General features: G+C 36.5%; 1 protein-coding gene across 13 annotated transcripts in view; it reads left to right on the top strand.

Annotated features, from left to right (window-relative positions):
- PMS1 (PMS1 homolog 1, mismatch repair system component) overlaps nucleotides 1–23,990 on the top strand; it is a 141,385-nt gene that overhangs the window by 14,607 nt on the left and 102,788 nt on the right. For all 13 annotated transcript variants that reach the window (XR_007718310.1, XM_050751866.1, XM_050751861.1 and 10 more), the window contains 2 exons: nucleotides 6,587–6,689; nucleotides 19,522–19,685. Coding sequence is in view for 12 of the 13 variants with exons in the window: in XM_050751866.1 (XP_050607823.1) it covers nucleotides 6,587–6,689; nucleotides 19,522–19,685 (267 nt within the window). In the remaining variant the exon portion in view is untranslated. The remainder of the gene's footprint in view (nucleotides 1–6,586; nucleotides 6,690–19,521; nucleotides 19,686–23,990) is intronic.

Below are 23,990 nucleotides of genomic sequence, written 5' to 3'. Positions count from 1 at the left end.
CATTTTGTCTTTGTTTTATTTTGAGGCACTCAAGTGGCCTTGAGTATAAATAAAATAATTTTGCTCATCAGAATTACAAAAGAATTGTCAAAGTATCACAATAGTGGAAAACTATAAAGTTTTTTTTAAAAATGTTTGCAATGCCAAGCATTTATATTAGAAAATATTAACAGTATTTTATGGAGTTTCCTTTCTTACAAGTCTTTGGGAGAACCACATATAGATGTGTGTGTGTATGATTTACACACACACCTACACTAACAACACAATGAATTTTTACATATGTATACTCCTGATCAAGATTTAGACCGTTATCAGAACCCCAGAAGGTTCCCTCATACCCACTCCCAGTCAGTACTCCTCAGAGGTAACTGCTGTTCAGACCTCTGTCAGCACAGCTTAGTTCTTTATATTCTTGAACTTGATATAAATGAAATCTTACGGTATGTATTATTTTGGCACAGAGTTTTTGATGATGATTTAGGTTTGATTGTACCTGAAAACTAAAGGAAATACAGAGCTAGCTGGAAGGAACTTTTATAGTAGTAGGGGACCCTAGTACACTATCTAGATCCCCCACTTCTGGACTGAGCAGTCAGCCCCCAGCTGCCAAGAGTGTTGGTGACTCACCACTGAGTCTCCATCTGGAGCTTGCCCTTATTGCAGCTGAAGAGAGCTGCCTTACCCAAGTCATGCAGGGCAACCTGCATCCAATGAATCCAGTGACTGGTTGAGGGGTTATAAAGGTCCCGGTTCAGGACAACATTGCCCTGTGCCCACTGGCGATCATCCCAGAGAACCCACCAATAAACTGCCCACTCACTAATCTACATCTCAAAATGAGCTTCATGGATTAGCCAGCCTACAAATGTAGGTCTTCTGTGCTTCAGTCTCTTCATAGTACTGATGAGGAAACTGAGGTCTTTTGAAGCCAAATGCCAAGTCTTCTTACCTCAACTTCAAAACACTGTCTCTCATACTCAAGTAATGTTCATTGTGTACTGCACACAGGGTGCTGCGCTAGGTAGTTGATTTCAGAGGAATTGTACACAGTGAAATATGAAATTTGTAACCTATTCAGGGATACATAGTGTGTTCAGGGCAAAGCCCAGAATTCAGTCCTAATTTCATACCTTTCAGTAGTGAGTTTTCCATGGTAGGTTATATTACCTCTTTACTAGCATGATTAGAAATGTATTTATAAAGTTTAAAAATACCTCCATATTAAATATTAAATTATTTACAAATACACCCAGGCCTGCATTGCTAAGTTCAATAGATAAGTTGTTAGGAGTAGGTGAGTTGAAACTTATATGGGAGGACTGTGAATAGTAGTTGAGAAAAACAGGATGTTCGTTGAAGTCAGTTACATTTAAAAATAAATATTTTAAGTAAGAGTTAATGGGTGCTTTTTGGGAGAAAGGAGTTCATTTTTTAAACTTAATGAATATTCCTTATCACTCAAAGAATTGAAGTTTCACATATAGAAAAAATATATTTTCAAGACGGGCTTATTTTGAAACTTTTTAGATGAAAATTATAGTGAATGCAATAAAAATTAGTAATTTGATTATTTTATCTACCAAACTAATTGATGCATATAATTTTAAAGTCACAGGGTTGTAAACCATCCTAGGCTCAGTAGATTGATACGTAATTGGGCACACTATTAAACAGCCATCACCTATAACTCTAGTTGTTGACATTACTTTCTGTTTATTTTAAAATGTTATTAAGAAGAAAAATTAACTTAGACTTTCAGCAGAATTGACTGGAGAAATCTAAAATACATCTAATTCTATGTTCTTTATATACTTGAATGATCAGTTTTCCTAATTTGTCAATTATAAAATAACTTCCAACCTTAAACAATCCAAAGGAGTAAAGCATTATTTTTGTTTTGTTTTGTTTTCTAATTTTTAAAATTTTTCATAGAGACAGGGTCTCACTCTGTTGTTCAGGCTGGGCTCAAAATCCTGGCCTCAAGCGATCTTCCTACCTCAGCCACCCAAATTGCTGGTAGGCATGAGCCATTGTGCCCTGCAGGCATTCTTTTTATATTGACAGAGTAAACTATTGGTATTTTAAAATGGAATTACCGCTTGCATGATCTGTGATGAGTATATCAGCAGCTGACAAATTTACTGGTAATGGTTTTCTTTAAAATTGTAAAGGCAAGCATAACTTCTTGAAATGTATTGTTTGTAGAGCAATACTTTTGAGAAATTTGTCATCTTCAGTGTTTAATTACTAGTACTAATTACTAAGCACAGTAACTGAGTTGAAATAGAGAGTAAAAATCCTGTCTTGACCTTCTCATAAAAATTTTTATAAAGATTATTTGTATATATAATTTCTATCACATAATAAAAACCATAAAATATTTTTCTTTTTAGGTGGTAGTTTATGTATGTTATCAAAGAAATGTTTAAGAAACTAACAACATTTTTGAACTGGATTTTATATGGAGGCTGGTTTTAGAAATACAGAATTTTTTTTTTTTTCTTAAAGAGCAGATTCTGAAGTAGGAGTCAGAAGCCTAATTCTAAATCCTGAGTGTTTGAATAGGAGACCTGGCCAAAGGCCAAAGTCAGATTAAGTTTTCTGATAATTTTTTTTTTTTTTAATTTATCAAATGAGGTTCAAATAATGTCTTGAATATTGTGTACATACACATGCAAGTTATTTCTACTTGGACTTGTATGTGAAAAGTAGGATGCAGCTGGATAAGATCATTAGACTTGCTTATTCCCCTTTGCAAATAGTATTTCCCCTCAGCATTCAATGTATACTTTTCTACATTTTGGGGAAATCCCTTCTAAAATGTAGTAGCCATTCATAGGTAAATTCCTTCTAATTCCCACCAAATGTCTTCATTCTGTAGTGTTAGTTCATTTTTTTCTCTCAGAAGAATAAATGTCATCCTCTGCATAACATTTATATTTATGGATTCATTCATCCACCATTTAAATGATTACAATGTACTGAATGTTACTCTCACCTTGTCAAACTCCTTATGCAGTTGACCCTTGAACATCACCCAGTTGAGGTGCAGACCACTCCCTTCCCCCTCCGCCACCACTTCACCATGCAGTCAAAAATTGACGTGTAACTTTTGACTCCTTTAAAACTTAACTACTGTTGACTGTTCTACTGTTGACCGGAAGATAACATATTTTATATGTTACATGTATTATATACTGTATTCTTACAATAAAGTAAGCTGGTGAAAATAATGTTATTAAGAAAATTATAAGAGAAAATATGTTTGCTATTCATTAAGTGGCAGCTGTTCATTAAGTGTTCATGTTAAGTAGGCTAAGGAAAGGGTAGAGGAGGAGAGATTGGTCTTGCTGTCTCTGGTGGCAGAAAATCTGTGTGTTAAGTGGACCTGCACAGTTCAAACTTGTGGGTCAACTGTACATAATTTTGTGATGAGATAATATAGGATCTGTAGGTTTGTTTTTATATCACATCACGTTAAGTCTCCAGGGGTTGGAGGAGCAGAATGAGAAGCTGAGTCATTCTGTTTTGAAGATGGAAGTTGGGACTCACTTATTTGTGGGCCCACATGCTATAAAAGGGCCAGGGGAAGCCCCTAGTGTCATTATGATGGTTCTAAGCCAAGGACTCCTGACTCCTTTTCCACAGTGTAGGGCTGTCTCCTATATTTTTTATAGCTGCGATGGAAGAGCTTTAGTCAAAATATGTCTGGGAAGTTTTGAAGCAGTTATAATATTTTGCTTCCTAAATGCAGCTTCTTCACAGGTGATGGAACTCTGTTGAAAGGAAAAAACCAGGGCCAAGATCTCCCTGTTGTTAGGCTCCCCATAGCGGGTATCTGAGAACAAGTTCTGCAGTCAGAGTACTTTAATTAGTGCACAATACTTGCACAGGCAGGCAGGCATACTCACACACAGAAAAGAAAACATTTCAGCCATTCAGGCAAAAGTCTGTATTTCACCTGAATCATAAAGACCCTGAGTTTTCAACTCGTTTTTGTGTCAGTTTTCATCTAAAAATTAGCCCCCCAAAAACTCAAAAGACTTTATCATAATTACCTTAAATGAATTTTTGGTAATTCATTTTAAGGATGAAAAATCCTCATTCAAGAGGATTTTTACCAGAATTATCAGGATATATTCTAAGTTTTTTCTTTACTTTTTATCTAAACATTGAAGAAAAACTCTTTTTTTATTAAACATAAAGTTTAAATGCTTTTATGTAATTTTAATTTTGCAATGATATACTGCAATTTCTTGAAACTCAGTAAACTGGACCAGAGAGTCAGTTTTTAATAACTGATAACTAATATAGCCTCCAAGGTTCTCTAAGGACTTGTAAAACTTTTCCATTTAAAATACTGGTTTTCTTTATTTCTTCTCTTGACACCGGTAGATTCACTCTCTGCCACCATTCCTCAATGTCTCTAGTAAGAATCACCAGTAATGTGTACTGTTAGAGATGCTCCTGATAGTGGAGTTACTGCAGGCTCACATGCTAGGGCCTGCACAGCTAATGAATTCTGAACCTGTGCCCGGTCCAAAAAGAAGTTTCCTGCTCCAGACACAGGGTCATGTGATGAAATGAACTCTCGAAATACAATTCCCTTTCCTTCCTCTGTGGAACAAACACACTGGATTTCATAAATTTATGAGATACACTTATGTGTTTGCTTTATGCTTACTGTCTTTAACCATGAATCGCAAAGCGTTTCCTATCTAAATAAATTTTCATAGTATTCTACAAATTGTAATTTGACAAAATTTTAATGTTGGAAAAGAGCGGGTTTTTTTGTTTTTTTGTTTTTTTTTTTTACTTTAACATAAATGTTACGTTATGAGCACTAAGGTCTTATTTTGCTTTTTAGCACTTCAGTTTCTTTGCCTAGATTAGAGTATATATGTTTAAAGGATGAGCAAGTTAATATCTTGTAAGATACTTTGAAGTGGTTAAAACAAAATCCCATGTAACCTTATAAAGTATTAGCATCATCTTCATCTTATCATCACCCTTCCCTTAAAGATGATCTGTGTAATCATTTATTCAGGACCATCTAGAAGCCACTGGCAAGGTTAGTACTGGAACTCAGAGTTCCAGGGCCGCCTTTGCTCAGTGACACCAACTTTAGGTCAGGTGACTAGTTCTTTGGAGAAGAGAAGTAGAATTCAGTTGACCTTGGCATTTTGGAAAAGCAGTTGGTTAAATGTAGAATTGTCTTTAAAAGGATAATTGTGGAATAATTAGGCCCAGAAAAGAAAATCTCGAGTACTTTCTGTGCTCTAAATTACACTGCTTTTGAACCATGGAATGTATTTTGGAAGAAGTAGATCCCTTAAGAGTACTCAGAAACTCATAACTGTTTTAGGTTCTGCTTTTTTGGGGGGATAGTATCACAGTAATAGCAGCTTGACATAGCGCCCCTAGTAGGAGTTTCATAGACTTCATTTTCAGAGAGAATCTAATGTCCTCTGATGGTACTATGAGCTGGAGAAGCCGTTTCTTTTTGTTGCTCTGATATTCCCTGCATGGTACCAACATGTTCCACAGAGCTGTAGGCCCTACAGTAAATTTGCTTGGTTAGGGCAGGGTGACAGAACCATCAAATATAGACCCACCTGGATTCAGATGAATTCCAGCAGTGGGGTTGGATTATTCTGGTGTCTAAATTGTATGGATTTACTTTAGAATATTCAGCTCTTCATATAAAGATGGCCAAGAACGATTACTCCCAATTTTGGGTCATCATTGGCTCACCAGACGTGTGAGGAGGCTACCTTCTTCCCAAGGCTTTCCTTGCCAGCATCTCCACTCCCCACTGTTTTTTTTGTTTTTTTTTTCCGAACAGTAGCATATTTTACTATTGTTGTACTTTCATACCTACCTCATGGGGTAAGTAAATAGAAAGCTGAGGATGAAGCTAGCTCAAAAGAGGGCAGATACTTTAAAATTTATATTTCTATGACTAACATCTGAGGAAATATTTTCATACTGAATGAAATGTCTTCTTGACTTACGCTTACATGTTTTAAAGATTTTTTAATTAATAAGAAATCTATGCTTAATGACTTTAAAGCTCAGTTTTAAGAAAAAATATCTGTAAATATATATATAATTTAATTTTTTTGGACCATAAACTTGAAATACAGAAGTGCAGTTTTACACATTATATAGATGGGGGAGGGAATGATCACTTTACTGAAGAACTATTCATTTACCAACAAATTTATGGAAATAGTCTGTTAAAAAACAAGTTCCCTTAATACAGTTGAAGTACTTGCTTTTATAGACAATAAGTCATATAATGCATAGAACAAATGGCATTTCAGATATACTTGTTTGTGTACAAGTGTTTATGAAAGTGAAAGACTCAAAACAGTAATTTGCAACGTAAAAAAATACAGGCTGACCTGTTGCTTATTGGTGTAACTCTAAGGAATATTACAAAAGAACTGGTCACAAATGTTTATTAGGTAAAATACAATATTGAGTAAATATATTATGCAATAATCATTTCAAATCTTTATTAATGAACCCATCGCAATATCTAAAGTGTTAGTTTTATTAGACATTTTTTTTCCCCCAGGTTTTAATTACAACAAGGACGGCTGCTGATAATTTTAGCACCCAGTATGTTTTAGATGGCAGTGGCCACATACTTTCTCAGAAACCTTCACATCTTGGTCAAGGTAAGAAAGTAGCTTTGTATACAAACATTCTTTACCTTTTCTGTCTTAATTGTTTCTTTAAAAAAGGAGAAAGTTACTCCATGAATACAAATGTATTGCTTTGGGCTTGGTCCTGATTAAGGCTAGTTAACTTCCAAGTAAACATTCACCCTTTATTCTAGCCACCGATTTCTTAAATGTTTACCATTGTTCTGAAAAGGAACTGTATGAGAGACTGGACACTTCCATGGACTAGTTACTCTTCTGTAAAAACTAAGAGTATTTATTTTACCAGTGCTGAATCACCAGTGTCATCTTCATATATGAAGAAGATTAATATTTTATTGAAACATATAATACATCATTGATTTGGTAATAATGGTAATAAACCATACCATCAAGATATGATTAAATAGATAATTTTAAATATGTTTGTTTATGGAAAACTTCAAACATGCATAAGAAGTTACTGTACTTATCACTCAGTTTCAATAATTTATCAACTCATTGCTAAAGTTCTTTCATGTAATACTCTCACCCATTTCTTCCCTTTCTATATTACTTTGAAGCAAATACATGTATTATTGTTTCCACTTGTAATGTAGTTGGGGTTTTATATACTTTTATGTAATATTATTACATTTTAATTGATATGTTTTTATTTTTTATTTTATTTTATTTTTCCTGAGACAGGGTCTCACTCTGTCACACAGGCTGGACTGCAGTGGCGTCATCTTGGTTCACTATAGTCTCTGCCTCCCAGGCTCAAGTGATCCTCCCACCTCAGCCTCTTGAGTAGCTGGGACTACAGGTACTTACTACCATAGCTGGCTAATTTTTGTATTTTTAGTAGAGACAGGGTTTTGCTGTGTTGCCCAGGCTGGTCTCGAACTCCTGAGCCCAAGTGATCCACCTGCCTTGGCCTCCCAGCGTGCTGAGATTATAGATGTGAGCCACTACGTTCAGCTGATAAGTTTTTAAATTTCTCTAAAAACTATTTACTTAAAAGGGTAAAAAAGATCTCTTTAGGCTTCAGTTTCACATATTTCCTTTAATCTTTTTTTAGTAATTTCTAGTAATGGGATGATTAAGAGACTATTAAAGCTATCACCTCTTTAGAGTCATGTTCAAAATAATTATTAGATCTGAAAAGGGACTTGTCGGTTTTGTTTATCCTTCTCCAATTTGTGTTGTAAATTCATGTTTAATTTTGTGTTCCCTCATTGTAACTTATCAAAGTACATCCTGTATATTTTCTGTGTTTTTTTTCTCTTCAGTTTTAATGTTAAATTATTGGATTTTTTTTTTCAAAAGACTTCTGTGTTCATTTCATGTATAAAATATAAATTTCTTATATTTTAATACTGGTACCAGATTCCCTCACTTGTTCTCTTATTTTGTAAATCCTTAGCTTAATTACTGATTACTTTTGCCCATTAGGAATTGATATTTTTGTTCCACATAAAGGAAATAGTTAATAGAAACTCCTAAGACAATGCACATTTTTTCCTCATTTATTCAGTTAATGAAAATGAGCTCAAGTCTAACAGCTATTTTATTTGATGTAGAATAATACAAATATTATATAGGTTTTAATTAAAAATAATAGATTATAATTCTTTTACTATATATCAAAGGTTAAGACAGAGAAAAGGCATTTTTAAAATATGGCTCCTCTCTAGAAATACTCTGACCCCAGTTCTTACGCGTTCAAATTAGGAAACCATTAGGAGATATTTGAGTGGCTATCCAGTAGAGTACTTTGAAGTAATCTAGTTGCCTTATAAAACTTAAAAGAATTTATTTTTATCTTAGTAGTGACTGGTCTAATCTGGATGGCCAATGGTTTTGCATCACTCATACTTCTCATGCTTTTCTTTATTCATCTCCATGGGAACTATGAAATAACAATCCTTAGATATGGAATCCATCTGATCTTTGCCCTTTTGCTGTTGATTTTCCTTTTCCTGCTGACCTCAGTCTTCTACCTTAAGTAAGTGAGACCAGGTATGCATATTAAGGAATTTCTGTAGTCAACAAATGAACTTTACTTTCTTTAGTATATTTCTTTTATCTCGAGAAACAAGAATAAATACTTAGAAGATCAGTAGTTGCAAAACTACTAATTGCTTTTCATAACTCAGTTTTTTCACCGAATTATAGTTGATTGGTTAGGAAAACAGCAGAAAGTCAAAGTCTTAATTTTAAGTTGTCCTAGATGGACATATTATATATATCTACAAACACTTTCAAAAGCCTTTTATATTTATATTGACTTAGTGCTGATAGTTTTTGAGTGATTGAATCACATACTCACATTTCACCAGCTGTCATTTAGCTTCCATTTAAATATTTTCTGCGTAAGATAAAATTACAGTTCAACCATCCTAATTTATACCTGTACATGTAGGGTTCTTGGACTAATTTCTGCTGTGAGGTGAACATCCCTGCTTAGCATTTACTCTTCATGTCATCTGATATAATGATACCTGTGGGTGGCATAATTGTAGGTACAAGAACAACTTAACAACAAAATTTTATTTAGGTATTGGAAAATTTGTTACCCCTTTAAAAACATTTTATTATTATTATTATTATTATTATTATTATGAGACAGAGTCTCACTCTGTTGCCCGGGCTTATTATTATTATTATTTTGAGACAGAGTCTCACTCTGTCACCCAGGCTAGAGTGCAGTGGTGTGATCTTGGCTCAGTGCAGCCTCCACCTCCCAGGTTCAAACAATTCTTGTGCCTTGGCCTCCCAAGTAGCTGGGATTACAGGTGTGTGTCACCATGCCTGGCAAATTTTTGTATTTTTTTTTAGTAGAGACAGGGTTTTGCCATGTTGACCAGGCTGGTCTTGAACTCCTGACCTCAAGAAATCTGCCTTCCTCAGCCTTGCAAAGTGCTGGGATTATAGGCATGAGCCACCACGCCCAGCCTAAAAAACATATTTTACAGTGTTTAAAACTAGTTTACTAGAAATTCCAGCTCTGGTTTTTCTAGGTGTATATTTGTTTTATGGATTAATTCAGCCATTTAAAATGATTTATGTGTTTAACAGTATGCCACCCTAAGTTGCCCTTACCTTCTGTTCACTTCCATTTTAAAGCGTTTTTTTAAACTAAAAAGAGAAATAAGTCTATCTTTTAAATTATTGTACCAAGAACATGGAGTAAATTATTAGCTTTAGTCCTATCATCTTCTGTCATCACCTATATTCCCTTTACCCTAGATAATCAGTATTAAGCTTTCCAAATTGGTTTACCTTCCTGGTCAAATTCTTTTAACATCTCTCAGTACTCTGCCGTAGAAATTTCTTATATATCAAAAGTAGTATTTAAAGGGCTCTGATCATTTTGCTGCTGTTACTAGAGTTTCAGAACATCATGTTCTTTGTAAACTCCTACTGTGTGATTGTGCATGTATTAAAATATCTTTTCATCTTAAGAATGGAACTTTTATTCCTTAAATATTTTAAGAAAACTTTCTGATATATTCAACTAACCATACCTTTACATTAGGAATATAAATAGCTGCCATTATAATAAATGGCGTACCATAGGGTCATGTAAAAATATAACAGGGAGCATATTACAAGACTGCAGTTTAATTCTGGTGTTTGTAGGATGTGCTAAAGTTAGAGAGCTGAATGATTTTCTTGTAAAACATGATAGTGTAATGAGGCCTCCTTCCTATTGTTGGCCAATATTACTCGGTACTTTCAAGGAAGTACATTTCTTTTTGTTGTTGTTGTTGGGTTTTTTTTGTTGTTTTTTTGTTTTTTGCTTTTTGAGGCAGGGTTCATTTAGAATCAGAAAAGATTTTCCATAAGTATGTTTTATTTAGACATATAATTCTCATTAATAATTCTCAATTGGCTGGGCACAGTGGCTCAAGCCTGTAATCCCAGCACTTTGGGAGGCCAAGGCTGGCAGATCTTGAGGGCAGGAGTTCAAGACCAGCCTGGCCAACATGGTGAAACCCTGTCTCTACTAAAAATACAAAAAATTAGCCAGGCGTGGGGGCAGGCGCCTGTAATCCCACTGAGGCAGGAGGATCACGGAAGGCAGGGGTTGCAGTGAGCTGAGATTGTGCCATTGCACTCCAGTCTGGGCAACAAGAGTGAAACTCCATCTCAAAATAATAATAATAATAGTTCTCATTTTACTTTCAGAGGATATTTTTAGGTGCTGAAGCAATAATTTATCAATATACAGATTAGGTATAATGTGATCTTAGATACATAACATATATTTAAAAATCAACAGATATCTCTTTTTACTTTCATATATACATTTATATTTTGCCCTCGTGATTTCTGTCTTCCTTCTGTCTAGAGCTACAATGCATGCCATTATATTTGTCATCTAGGAACTTACTGACTAGTGGGGAACACAGGTGAGTGAATAATGACAAAATGAAACCACTGACTTCCTAGAGAAAGGTTAGCAAGTTTTTCAGAAAAGATGACGTTTGAGTTGGAAGATGGTAGGAGTTTGAAGATGATAGATAAGACATGGAGTGTAACCTTTTGGCAAGAGAAAAATAATGGATACAGATTTTCAAGAGACCATTGCTATCTGCATAGCAATGAGGGGAAAAAACCATAATTTTAAAAATTTGTAGTCTTTAAACTCATTGAAGAACTGTGTCACAGAAAAGTTTAAATGGACAAAGCTCACGGGAGAGACTACGTCTTCCTAGAAAAGAAGGGCCTGGTGGCCATTTGCATCGGTGGGAGCATTAACTGAGTCATAGGTGGATAAAGGAGCAAGCCTTCTATAAATAAGGGATCTTTTATGGTACTAGGAGAAACCTGCAGAACTTTTAATATCCACTTGTGGGCTGACATGACAGATTAGAGTATGGGATCCTCAAACAGAGCTAGTCCAACCCTCACACTGAATCTCAGCAGGACTTTTGTTGAGTAAAAAGTGATGAAGAAAATTGGGACTGAGCTAGAGAAAGAAGAATCTTAAAGCCAGAGGAGAGACCTGATTCCATGTTCAAGACATTTGAAACCAAAGACATTTGAACTGGAACTAAAAGGTTCAACTCAGATAAACTCCTAGAGTTTATCTTTGAAGAGATATATTATTCACTCTACCTGCTTGGCAGGAAACAAAGCACTTTCTCTGGGAGAAAATATTTCCTTCTTTGGTATCTATTGTTCTTTTGTACACAATGTTTGGCAAAAATAAAAATTTTGAGAGACTTGAGGAAAGGAAAATGGGATCCATAATCAAGAGAAAAAATAGTGTAAATAAACTCACCAATAACCCAGATGTTTGAATTAACAGACAAAAACTTAAAAAAAAAACTTATGTTAAAGAATTTAGAAGAAACGATGGTCAAAATTGGTAAGTAGGTAGCAAATTTCAGCAGAGAAATGGAAACTATAAAACTAAATGAAAATTCTAGAACAAAAAAGTACCATGTCTGAAGAATTAATTGGATGGACTTATTGGAGTCAGGTCAATAAAAATGATATACAAACAGAAGCACAGAAGTAGAATGGGAAAAGAACATCAGAGACCTGTGGGGCAACATTAAATGGTCTAACATACATGTGACTGGAATCTCAAGAGAGAGAATGGGGCAGAACAAAATCTGAAAAAAAGAAAAAAAAAAAAAAAAAAGAGTCTGAGGGCCGGGCACGGTGGCTCACACCTGTAATCCTAGCACTTTGGTAGGCCAAGGTGGGCAGATCACTTGAGGTCAGGAGTTTAAGACCAGCCTGGCCAAAATGGTTAAACCCCATCTCTACTAAAAATACAAAAATTACCCAATTTTTTTGTGTTTTGGCTCATGCCTGTAACTGGCTACTTAGGTGGCCGAGGCAGGAGAATCTCTTGAACCCAGGAATTAGAGGTTGCAGTGAGACAAGATTGTGCCATACGCTCTAGCCTGGGCAACAGAGTGAGACTCCTGTCTTCAACAACAGCAACCGAAAGAACTAATAACAAAATTAAGATTAAAAAAAGAACATGTCTGAGAATGTGCCAAGATTTTTGAAAAGATACAAAGCCGCATACCAAAGACAGTGAACAGAACCAAGTGGAATAAAAATAAAGAGAACCACAGCTAACCACATCATAATTGAATTACTGAAAACCAGTAATGTGTTGGACAGGAGTGTTGTTAAGGCAGTGTATTATACTTTAATTGGAAGTGTTTTTTCTTTTTTAGAGATTCATAAAAGTGTGGTGCTATTTACAGCTTTCATGAAATACTAAAAGCAGCTAGAGTAGAAAATACATTGAATTCAGAGGAACAACAAAAATAATGACAACTGACTTCCCATCAGAAACATAGAAGTCCAAAGAAAATGGAATGACATCTTTTAAGTATTTAAATTTTTCAGCCAGGTGTGGTGTCTCACGCCTGTAATCCCAGCACTTTGGGAGGCTGAGGCATGCGGATCACCTGAGATCAGGAGTTCAAGACCAGCCTTGCCAACATGGCGAAACCCTGTGTCTACTAAAAATATGAAAATTAGCTGGGTATGGTGGCGCATACCTGTAATCCCAGCTACTCGGGAGGCTGAGGCAGGAGAATCGCTTGAACCCAGGAGGAGGAGGTTGCAGTTAGCGGAGACCATGCCACTGTACTCCAGCCTGGGTAACAGAACAAGGCTCTGTCTCAAACAAAACAAAACAAAAAACAAAATTTGATTTAGACTTCTATAACCAGTAAAAATACCCTTTAAAGAATGAGTACAAAGTGAAGGCAATTTCATACAAATAAAACAGAGAATCTCCCGTGATGCACTAGAAGAAATACTAACAGGATTTTTAAGCTGAAGGAAAATGATTCTACATGGCAGCCTGAATCTGCAAGAAGGAAAGAAAAGCACTAGAAAATGTGTGGAAAAAATGGAGAGACAGAGTATTTTAAAAATTCATTTTACAAAAACAAAACCAGTATATTGTGGAGTTTATCACACAGAAAAGTAAAATGCATGACAAAAACTTTACAAAAGGTAAGAGTAAATGAGGTACACTATTATAAAGTTGTTACATTGTGAAATATAATTTATTTCACGGTAATCAAGGTAGACTGATAATTTAAGAATATATGTTATACTTTCTAGAGTAACCACTAAAAGCAATACAAAGTTATATAGCTAAAAAGTAAATAAAGCATATAAAATGGAGTACTAAGAATGACATGGCAGAATTCAGTGCCAGGATTTTGGAGTAGTAGAAGCAGGAGGTTTAGCTTAGAAAATGGTAGTGTAGGCCGGGCGCGGTGGCTCAAGCCTGTAATCCCAGCACTTTGGGAGGCCGAGATGGGCGGATCACAAGGTCAGGAGATCGAGACCATCCTGGCTAACATGGTGAAACCCCGTCTCTACTAAAAATACAAAAAACTAGCTGGGCGAGGTGGCGGGCGCCTGTAGTCCCAGCTACTCGGGAGGCTGAGGCAGGAGAATGGCGTAAACCCGGGAAGCGGAGCTTGCAGTGAGCTGAGATCCAGCCACTGCACTCCAGCCTGGGCGACAGAGCGAGACTCCGTCTCAAAAAAAAAAAAAAAAAAAAAAAAAAAGAAAAAAAAGAGAATGGTAGTGTAGGTGTTAGATTATGAAGGGCCTTTTATATCATACCACGTAGTTTGTACCTTACCATTATGAGCCATTGGAATTTATTTTAGGCAGAGGATTGATATCATGTTATTTACAAAATTAACTGCTAGGGTTAATATTCTGTTATTTACAAGATTAACTGGTATTTTCTACTATAAATTTTGTCTTTAAGATACTGTCTTCAACTACTAGGGTTTGAGGGGAGGGAAAGGACTTGACATAAATTGGAGAGAGACTTCTAGGATAGAATAGATAGACCTATAAGACTTATGCAATATTGCAGTAAAAAGTAGAGGGAAGAATCAATTCTATCTGTAGTATCTACCTTTGGAAACAATTGGATGTTGGTGTTATATGAGAAAGGAAGGTTAGGTGTAGTATCCAACCCAAGGAAGAAGATAATGAGTTCCAGCCTGAGTGTAGTTGATTTCATATACCTTGAGGATAGCCAGCTGGAGATAATGAGTGAGCATCTGTCTATAAAACTTAAAAGAGTCGGCCGGGCGCGGTGGCTCAAGCCTGTAATCCTAGCACTTTGGGAGGCCGAGACGGGCGGATCACGAGGTCAGGAGATTGAGACCATCCTGGCTAAAACGGTGAAACCCCGTCTCTACTAAAAAAAATACAAAAAACTAGCCGGGTGAGGCGGCGGGCGCCTGTAGTCCCAGCTACTCGGCAGGCTGAGGCAGGAGAATGGCCTGAACCCGGGAGGCGGAGCTTGCAGTGAGCTGAGATCCGGCCACTGCGCTCCAGCCTGGGGGACAGAGCAAGACTCCGTCTCAAAAAAAAAAAAAAAAAAAAAACTTAAAAGAGTCGTGTAGGTCTCAGATACGTGTCTTAGTTAACCAATTCTAAGATGTGCATTTTGTCACACTTGACGTCCCTGAAAACAGATTGTGACTTATAATTAATGGCCTCCCAAACTCCTTTTTGGAAAGGCAGCAGTGTTGGATGTTCTTATTGTTGTATCAATTGAATTTTGTGCAATATTGATAATTCGTGTGTTGATTGGAGGAATAAACAACTTCATATTTTATTGCAAAAAATGCTTTATGAGACTTAAAAAGGGAAATAGTTACAACTAAATGAAGCTGCATTAAGTGCCAAAGGATTGCTGTCATATGCAAAGCATTGAGATTGATGGCACCAGAAGAAATTGCCATATTCATGGGAGTAAAGAAATTTCAAAGCAATGAGAGGCTGATGTGACTATTTCATGTGTTACACAGGACTGTTGTTAAGGCAGTGTATCATAGTTTAATTGGAAGTGTTTTCTTTCTTTTTTAGAGATTCATAAGAGTATGGTGCTGCTTACAACTTCCATGAAAAGAATCATTGGCATATAGGTAGTAGTTGAAGACACGGGAATGGAGGAAACATCTAGGGGAACAAAGAATGAAGTGAGGTGTCTGTGAATAGGATCTGGTATGGATTCTGGTGTGTGTGTATTTTCCATTTAGCAGTAGAGGCAGAATGCATACCTGCTCTGACTGCTAAATGCATGCACTTCTTGATCTCCATCAGCTTCTGCTCCAAAATTTGTCAGTGACCTTTTTACTTTCCTAAGCCAAAGAATAGTAGCACCAAAGTGTTACTAGTGAGAAATACGATGGTGTTCCAAGGAATTTAATCCTGCTTTTGGAAGTGATGTATACAGTTAAGCCAAGGAAATGCTGTATATAAAAATAGAGGAAGACCCCCGCCAAAAAAAAAATCATTAGTAATGTTACATGCTGATGAGGCACCAGATCAAGAAAAAAGCAGAAAAACATCAACTGTGAGCAAAATAGGAATGTTGCACTTCCTTTAGTATTTTTCCACAAAAATTTTTTCCCCCATCTTGTTTTATTTTTTTCTTATAGTAAATTTCCTTTCAAAAATTACAAGTACTATGTGTCTTCCATAAATAAATAATTCAGACAAATACAAACTTTATTACTTTCTCTTATTTTCTTTCTTCAAGTATTCATTTAAGACTTTTTTGTTAAATGCCTGCAGATTATTCGTCATTGTTCAAGGTGCTAGGGATATAATGGTAAACATGGTAGTCCTTTGCTCTCATACTTGTATTCTAAGAGGGGAGGCAGACAAAAGTTTTTTCAAGTAGTGACATTTTCTAAAAAGAAAGAAAACATAGTTCCATTGTAGAAGCAGCAGCCTTGGATAGGGCATTTAGGGATGGATTTTCAAAAGATATGATACTCTGAGCCAGGCACTGTGGCTGAAGCCTGTCATCTCAGCACTTTGGGAGGCTGAGGTGGGCAGATCATGAGGTCAGGAGATCGAGACCATCCTGGCTAACATGGTGAAACCCCATCTCTACTAAAAAAATACAAAAAGTTAGCTGGGCATGGTGGCGGGTGCCTGGGGCTGAGGCAGGATAATGGCGTGAACCCGGGAGGCGGAGCTTGCAGTGAGCTGAGATCGTGCCACTGCACTTCAGCCTGGGAGACAGAGCAAGACTCCGTCTCAAAACAAAAAAAAAGATACTCAAGCTGAGATCTGAAAGAGTTAGCTGTGGAAAGGTTGACAGAAGAACATGTACAAAGGGTCTGAGGTAGAAACAAGTCTGATGTGCTGTAGGAACAGAAGGAAGGACATTTGTAGGAGAGAACATAGCCATGGACCAGGTTGTGTGGGACCATGTAAGCTTTATACCTCTTAATTCCCACCCCTTTTCTTCAGTTAAGCAGTGTTACTGATATAGTTTGGCTCTGTGTCCCCACCCAAATCTCATCTCAAATTGTAATCTCCATGTATTGAGGGAGGGACCTGTAATCCCCATGTGTCTAGAGAAGGTGGTGATTGGATCATGAGGGCATGTTCTCCCATGATGTTCTCATGATAGTGAGTTATCAGGAGATCCAGTGGTTTTTGTGTTTGACAGTTCCTCCTTCATGCACTCACACTCTCTCATGCCACCTTGTGAAGAAGGTGCCTGCTTCCCCTTCCGCCATGAATGTAAATTTCCTGAGGCCTCCCAGCCATGTGGAACTGTGAGTCAATTAAACCTCCTTTGTTTACAGATTACCCATTTTAAGTTATGTTGCAGAGCCCACTCACATTAGCATCTTCTGTTTACCGTCAAACTTTTAAGATGCTTTGCACACCACATTTATTTTCTCATCTTGTTGTCATAAAATGTCTTTTTTCCCCCTTAGAAACAGGGTCTTATTCTGTCACCCAGGCCTGAGTGCAGTGGCACAGTCATAGCTCACTGCAGCCTTGAACCCCTGGGCTCAAGGGATCCTCTCACAGCCTCCCAAGTAACTAGGACTATAGACATGTACTAACGTGCCAGGCTAATTTTTTATTTTTTATTTTTAAAGATGGGGTCTCACTGTGTTACCCAGGCTGGTCTCTACTTCCTGGGCTCAAGCCATCCTACTGCCTAAGGTTCCCAAGTAGTTGAGATTATAGGTACAACCTGCCACACCTGGTGAAATCTCTATTTTGATATTATAGTCATTTGATTAGAGTTTATCTTCTATTATTTTCATCAAATACATTTGGGTGATACACTTCTGGATCTTTGCAAGTCCAAAAATATCTTCATTTTGCCCTATACCTATCTTAACTGGCTGTCAATTTCTTAATTTCTTCTTAATAGTTAGTAAATTGTTTGTCTTCTAGTGTTATAGGTGAGAAATTTGATGTTAGTCTTTTCTTGTAAGAAACTTGTTCTTTCTGTATGGCAAAGTTTGTAAAATTCTTGTCCTCAAAATTTAGGATTTCCAGTAGAATGTAGTTTCTTTTTTCTTCCTAAAATATTCCTCCTGATAATGAAGTAAGCTCTTGAAATTGACACGCCTTTAACTCAAAAATTTTCTTCTAGTATATATTTAATTATATCTCCATTTGTTTCTTTTTCTCCTTTTGGAACTTTAAAACTACTAGTAATTTCATTTTCTCCTCTTGGAACTTTAAAACTACATAAAATTTTACACTACAGTTTCAAAGTCTTATATGTTCCTTATGATTGCCATTTTCTTTGTGTTTTTGCCCTGTGTTATAAGCAGTAGGACAAAAATTGACCTTTTGCAGCAACTTTAGCCTTTTTGACTGATTCACGGTAATAAATATATTTTACATGGCAACCCAGTTCACACATAGCTAATCAAAACAAAAATGTCATGACATAATATTTATCCTAACAATAGGTGATGCACTGTATTTTCTGTTCTAGTTTATTCTGTCTTTTTATTCTATTTTAGTTAAAAAGAAAAAAGACGATAGTTTTTAAATACTAAATCAGTGGTTCTCAACCAGGGCAACTTTGTTTCCCAGGGAACATTTGGTAGTATCTGGAGATACTTGATTGTCACAACTAGGGAGGATGCTACTGGCATCTAGTGGGTAAGAGGCCAGAGATGCTGCTAAACATTCTATAATGCACAGGACAGTCCCCACAACAAATTACCTGGCCAAATGTCAGTGCTGCCAAGGTTGAGAAGCACTACAGTATAAATTTATTTCATTACTCCTCAGTGTAATGATTCTCTACTCTGACTATGCATTCATAAGAATCACATGGGGAGATTGATTTCATAACTCTGAGATTACGTGGTGACTAGTAGTTTTTTAATGTTTTAAATGTTTCATTCTTCAGTGTTTTAAAAATATGTACCATCGTATATGGTTATGACAAATATTCAGTCCTAATTTTATGTGGCAGTGGTGTTTTTTTGGGTAAAAGCTAGTGGTTAATCTGATAGTTTCAGCAGTATAATTTTTACACCTTTATTGAGCTTTCCAGTTAAACTATAAGTTAAAAAAATTCTTTTGTTAGATTATCCTGTGTTTTTGAGTGTTGTTGAAAATGAGGTAAATTTAACTTGGTTACTAGACATTATTTCAGGTAAGAATTTCCAGTGACATAAGGTTATTATATAAACTGTGTAATCTTGTATCTCCTGTAGATTATATTTTAAAGTCCAGAATAAGCACCATTCCCAGGTAGTTTGCACACCAGCAGATTTCATATGATACTGCATTCTTGTAAGCCCGTGTTTCTATCTGGTGATAGAAGTAAGACTATGCTTGTTTAGACCACATAGAGGAGGTCATACTTCATAGGTCAGTCTTGTTACAAATAGAAGAGTCTAGCATGGAATCAGAGTAGTTTGCAAAGTTGAGCCTTTGGGTTTCTAGAATTGGAGAAGACCTTGAGTTATAGAAGGGGTTAATTACAAATTGTATATAGATTTGAAGATCTGTGATGTTCCTTCCAAATCTAAAATGCTTTTCTCTTGTCTGTCAACAGGTACAACTGTAACTGCTTTAAGATTATTTAAGAATCTACCTGTAAGAAAGCAGTTTTACTCAACTGCAAAAAAATGTAAAGATGAAATAAAAAAGATCCAAGATCTCCTCATGAGCTATGGTATCCTTAAACCTGACTTAAGGATTGTTTTTGTACATAACAAGGTAAGCATTATTTTATTTTTATAAGTTTCTGGGTATATGATATAAATAAATGAACAGTGTATACTTTCTAAATCAGTTAAATATGGGCTATGACTAAATGTGTGCCCTCACAAAATTTTGTTGAAAACCTAATCACCGTGTGATGTTATTAGGGAGTGGGACCTTTGAGGAGTGAAATTCATGCCCTTAAAATAAAGGAGACCTCAGAGGGCTGCCTTCCTTCTGCCATGTGAGGAGGCCACTACATAGTCAGAGACACCATCTATGAACCAGAAAGTGGGAGCTCACTAGACACCAAGTCATCTGGTACCTTGATCTTGGACTTCTCAGCTTCCCAAATTGTGAAAAATAAATTTATATTGCTTATAAGCTACCTAGTTTATGGTATTTTGCTACAGCAGCCCAAAGACAACATGTGAAGAGTCTTTTTTTCAAAATGCTAGTCCACATTTGTCTAGTTTTATCTTTATTACATAAAGAGTGTCTATAACTGGTTGCCTAATATGTATATGATCTGATTGAACCTTTCATTTCTTAATCTCTAAAATCAGGGATTCCACCAGCAGATGTTTTTCATCTAAGAAATGGCTTGAGTGCTTCCTTTTATCAGGTGCTGTGATAGATTCTGAAAATATGAAAACGAGTAAGACTGGTTCTTTTCCTTTAAAGACTTCACAATTTAGTGACATTTTTCACCCTCTACATTGTTTATTCTTTGGAAGAGTGTGTGTGTCGGGAGGATACAAGTATAATTTTGTTACATGGATATGTTGCGTAGTGGCGAAGTCAGAGCTTTTAGTATATCCATCATTAGAGTAACATACATTTTACCTTTTAAATAATTTGTCATCATCCACCCTCCTCCCTGTCTCACTCTTGTGAGTCTCCATTGTCTATCATTCCACACACTATGTCCATACTTGTGGTTTAGCTTCCACTTATAAGTGAAAACATGCAGTTTTTTGTCTTTTTTCTGTATTTGTCTTTTTCTGAGTTTCACTTAAGATAATGACTTCCAGTTCCATCCTTGTTGCTACAAAAGATGTGATTTCATTCTTTTTTATGATTGAATAGTATTCCACTGTGTATACATACACATTTTCCGTATCCATTTATATGTTGATAGCACTTAAGTTGATTCTATATCTTTACTATTGTGAATAGTGCTGTGATAAACATGTAAGTACAGGTGTCCTTCTGGTATAATGATTTCCTTTGGGTAGATACCCAGTAGGGAGATTACTTGGTCAAATGGTAGTTCTATTTGTAGTTCTTTTAGAAATCTCTGTACTGTTTTCCATAGACGTTATGCTGATTTACATTCCCATCAGCAGTGAGTAAAGGTTCCCTTTTCTCTGCATCCTCACCAACATCTGTTATTTTTCGTCTTTTAATCATAGCCATTCTGACTAAGGCAAGATGATAATCTCTTTGTGGCTAAATTTGCATTTTTCTAGTGATTAGTGATGTTGAGCATTTTTTCATATGCTTGCTGGCCATTTGTCTTCTTTTGAGGAATGTCAATTCATGTCCTTTGCCCACTTTTTAATGGGATTATTTGTTTGTGTTTTTGTTTTTTGAGTTTCTTATACCTTCTGGATGTTATCTTTGTTGGATACATAGTTTGCAAATATTTACTCCTATTCTGCAGGCTGTCTGTTGACTCTGTTGATGATTTCTTTTGCTGTGCAGAAGCTTTTGAGTTTAAGGGAAACTCCAGCTCCTTTCCATTTTTCAAAGCAGGGCTGATAAGAGAAGGTAGTCATTTTGTTGCTTGTTAATCTTAAAGGAAAGAAAGGTTTGCATATTTTCTAATTATTCTGTTTATCTGATGAAATTTCACATGGGTATCCTGCAGGAAAGCGAACTACACAGCAATGTGGAAACCTGATGGGGAATAGGGAATTAACATTTATTGAGGGCCTACACAATGCCAGGACCTGTGCTAGGTGTATTAATTTTCTGTAATCCTCACAGCAATAACCAAGTGATGTAGGGATTATATCAATTTTGCAGTTGTTCTCTGAATGGAATTCAGATAGGTTGAATACTTTGCTCACTGTTGAGTAAATTGAGATGGGATTTGAAACTTAACATGCCTTCAGAGTGCTTACACTCTACTATGTTCTCTTCCTTTTTTTTCTTTCTTTTTTTAATTGAGAGGGGCTCGTTCTGTCACCCAGACTGGAGTGCAGTGGCATGGTCACAGCTCACTGCAGCCTCAGGCTCAAGCAATCCCTTCCACCTCAGCCTCCTGAGTAGCTGGGGCTACACATGTGTACCACGATGCCTGGCTCATTTTTAATTTTTTTTTGTAGAGATATGGAGGGTCTCCCTATGTTGCCCCGGTTGGTCTCAAACTTCTGAGCTTTCAAGCAATACACCCTCCTTGGCTTTCCAAAGTGCTGGGATTACAGGTGTGTGAGCTACTATGCCTGGTCCTTTTTCCTATTTTAATACTACTTTACATTTATATACTTTTTTCCCAGGTTTCAGAACAGTTACAATAACTTTGTGAGATAGAAGGCATTATCTCTGTTTATATGGGGGAACTTAAAGCTCAGAGCAACTAAAGGAATTGTTTTATATTTTACAGTAATAGTGCTCAGGTCAGAACCCTTTTTGATCCAGTTTTCCTATTGTCAGGAAGATTCTTTATTGAAGCCATGGTAGAATGTTTTTGATCAAAATCTTTAATCATTTAAAATAAATAAAATAAGAATAGCAACCTATTCTTGTTGGCATAGAGCTCAACCAAATGATACCTTGAGATCCCTTCCAGTGCCACCATGCTATGATTCCTTAGGATGTTGATGGATGGAGGCTCATCCTAATAAAAATAACTCTATGACTCTGGATCCAGAGGATATTTAGTAATAAAAAGTTTGTCCCGAATTAATAAAAGACCAACATTAGAAGGAACATAATAATTAGGAAGGAAAAACAGAAAAAAGTAAAATATAAAGAGAAATAGGAATTACATATTTGTAAAAGAAAAGTGGGCTGAGCGCGGTGGCTCACACCTATAATCCCAGCACTTTGGGAGGCCGAGGTGGGTGGATCACGAGGTCAGGAGATCGAGACCATCCTGGCTAACACAGTAAAACCCCGTCTCTACTAAAAATACAAAAATTAGCCAGGCGTGGTGGTGCGCGCCTGTAGTCCCAGCTACTCAGGAGCCTGAGGCAGGAGAATCACTTGAACCCGGGAAGTGGGGAGGTTGCAGTGAGCCGAGATCGTGCCACTGCACTCCAGCCTGGGCTACAGAGGGAGACTGTCTCAAAAAAAAAAGAAAGAAAAGAAAAGAAAAAAGAAAAGTGAGTAGAAATCTTTTGAGTTAGAAAATATAGTAAGTGAAGGCTGGGTCTGGTGGCTTACACCTGTAATCCCAGCACCTTGGGAGGCCGAGGCAGGTGGATCACTTGAGGTCAGGAGTTGGAGACGAGCCTGGCCAACATGGTGAAACCCCATCTCTACTAAATGTACAAAAATTAGATGGATGTGGTGACAGATGCCTGTAATCGCAGCTACTCAGGAGGCTAAGACAGGAGAATCGCTTGAACCTAGGAGGCATAGGTTGCAGTGAGCCGAGATTGCACCACTGCACTCCAGCCTGGGCGACAGAGACTCTGTCTCGAAATAAATAAATAAATAAGATTATCATTTCGTGTGTGATGAAAATGAATATATTAGAAATGTTTGAAATGACATGAGAGTTATTTTCAGTCAAATATGTATCTTCTAAGTTTTTTTGAGAGGTTTATATCATTTTCCCAACCAACGTAAGATTATCAATGTAGGTATTTTCTTTAGAAATTGGAAAGTGGAAATTGGAACATAAAAAGTGGGCAAAGGATATGAACAGACATTTCTCAAAAGAAGACATTCATACAGCCAACAGACACATGAAAAAATGCTCATCATCACTGGCCATCAGAGAAATGCAAATCAAAACCACAATGAGATACCATCTCACACCAGTTAGAATGGCGATCATTAAAAAGTCAGGAAACAACAGGTGCTGGAGAGGATGTGGAGAAATAGGAACACTTTTACACTGTTGGTGGGATTGTAAACTAGTTCAACCATTATGGAAAACAGTATGGCGATTCCTCAAGGATCTAGAACTAGATGTACCATATGACCCAGCCATCCCATTACTGGGGATATACCCAAAGGATTATAAATTATGCTGCTATAAAGACACATGCACACGTATGTTTATTGCAGCACTATTCACAATAGCAAAGACTTGGAATCAACCCAAAGGTCCATCAGTGACAGATTGGATTAAGAAAATGTGGC

Source organism: Macaca thibetana, chromosome 12 (assembly GCF_024542745.1).
Source record: "Macaca thibetana thibetana isolate TM-01 chromosome 12, ASM2454274v1, whole genome shotgun sequence".
NCBI lineage: Eukaryota > Metazoa > Chordata > Mammalia > Primates > Cercopithecidae > Macaca > Macaca thibetana.
Note: the sequence above shows the minus strand (reverse complement) of the source record. Positions and strands in the feature narration are given on the sequence as shown.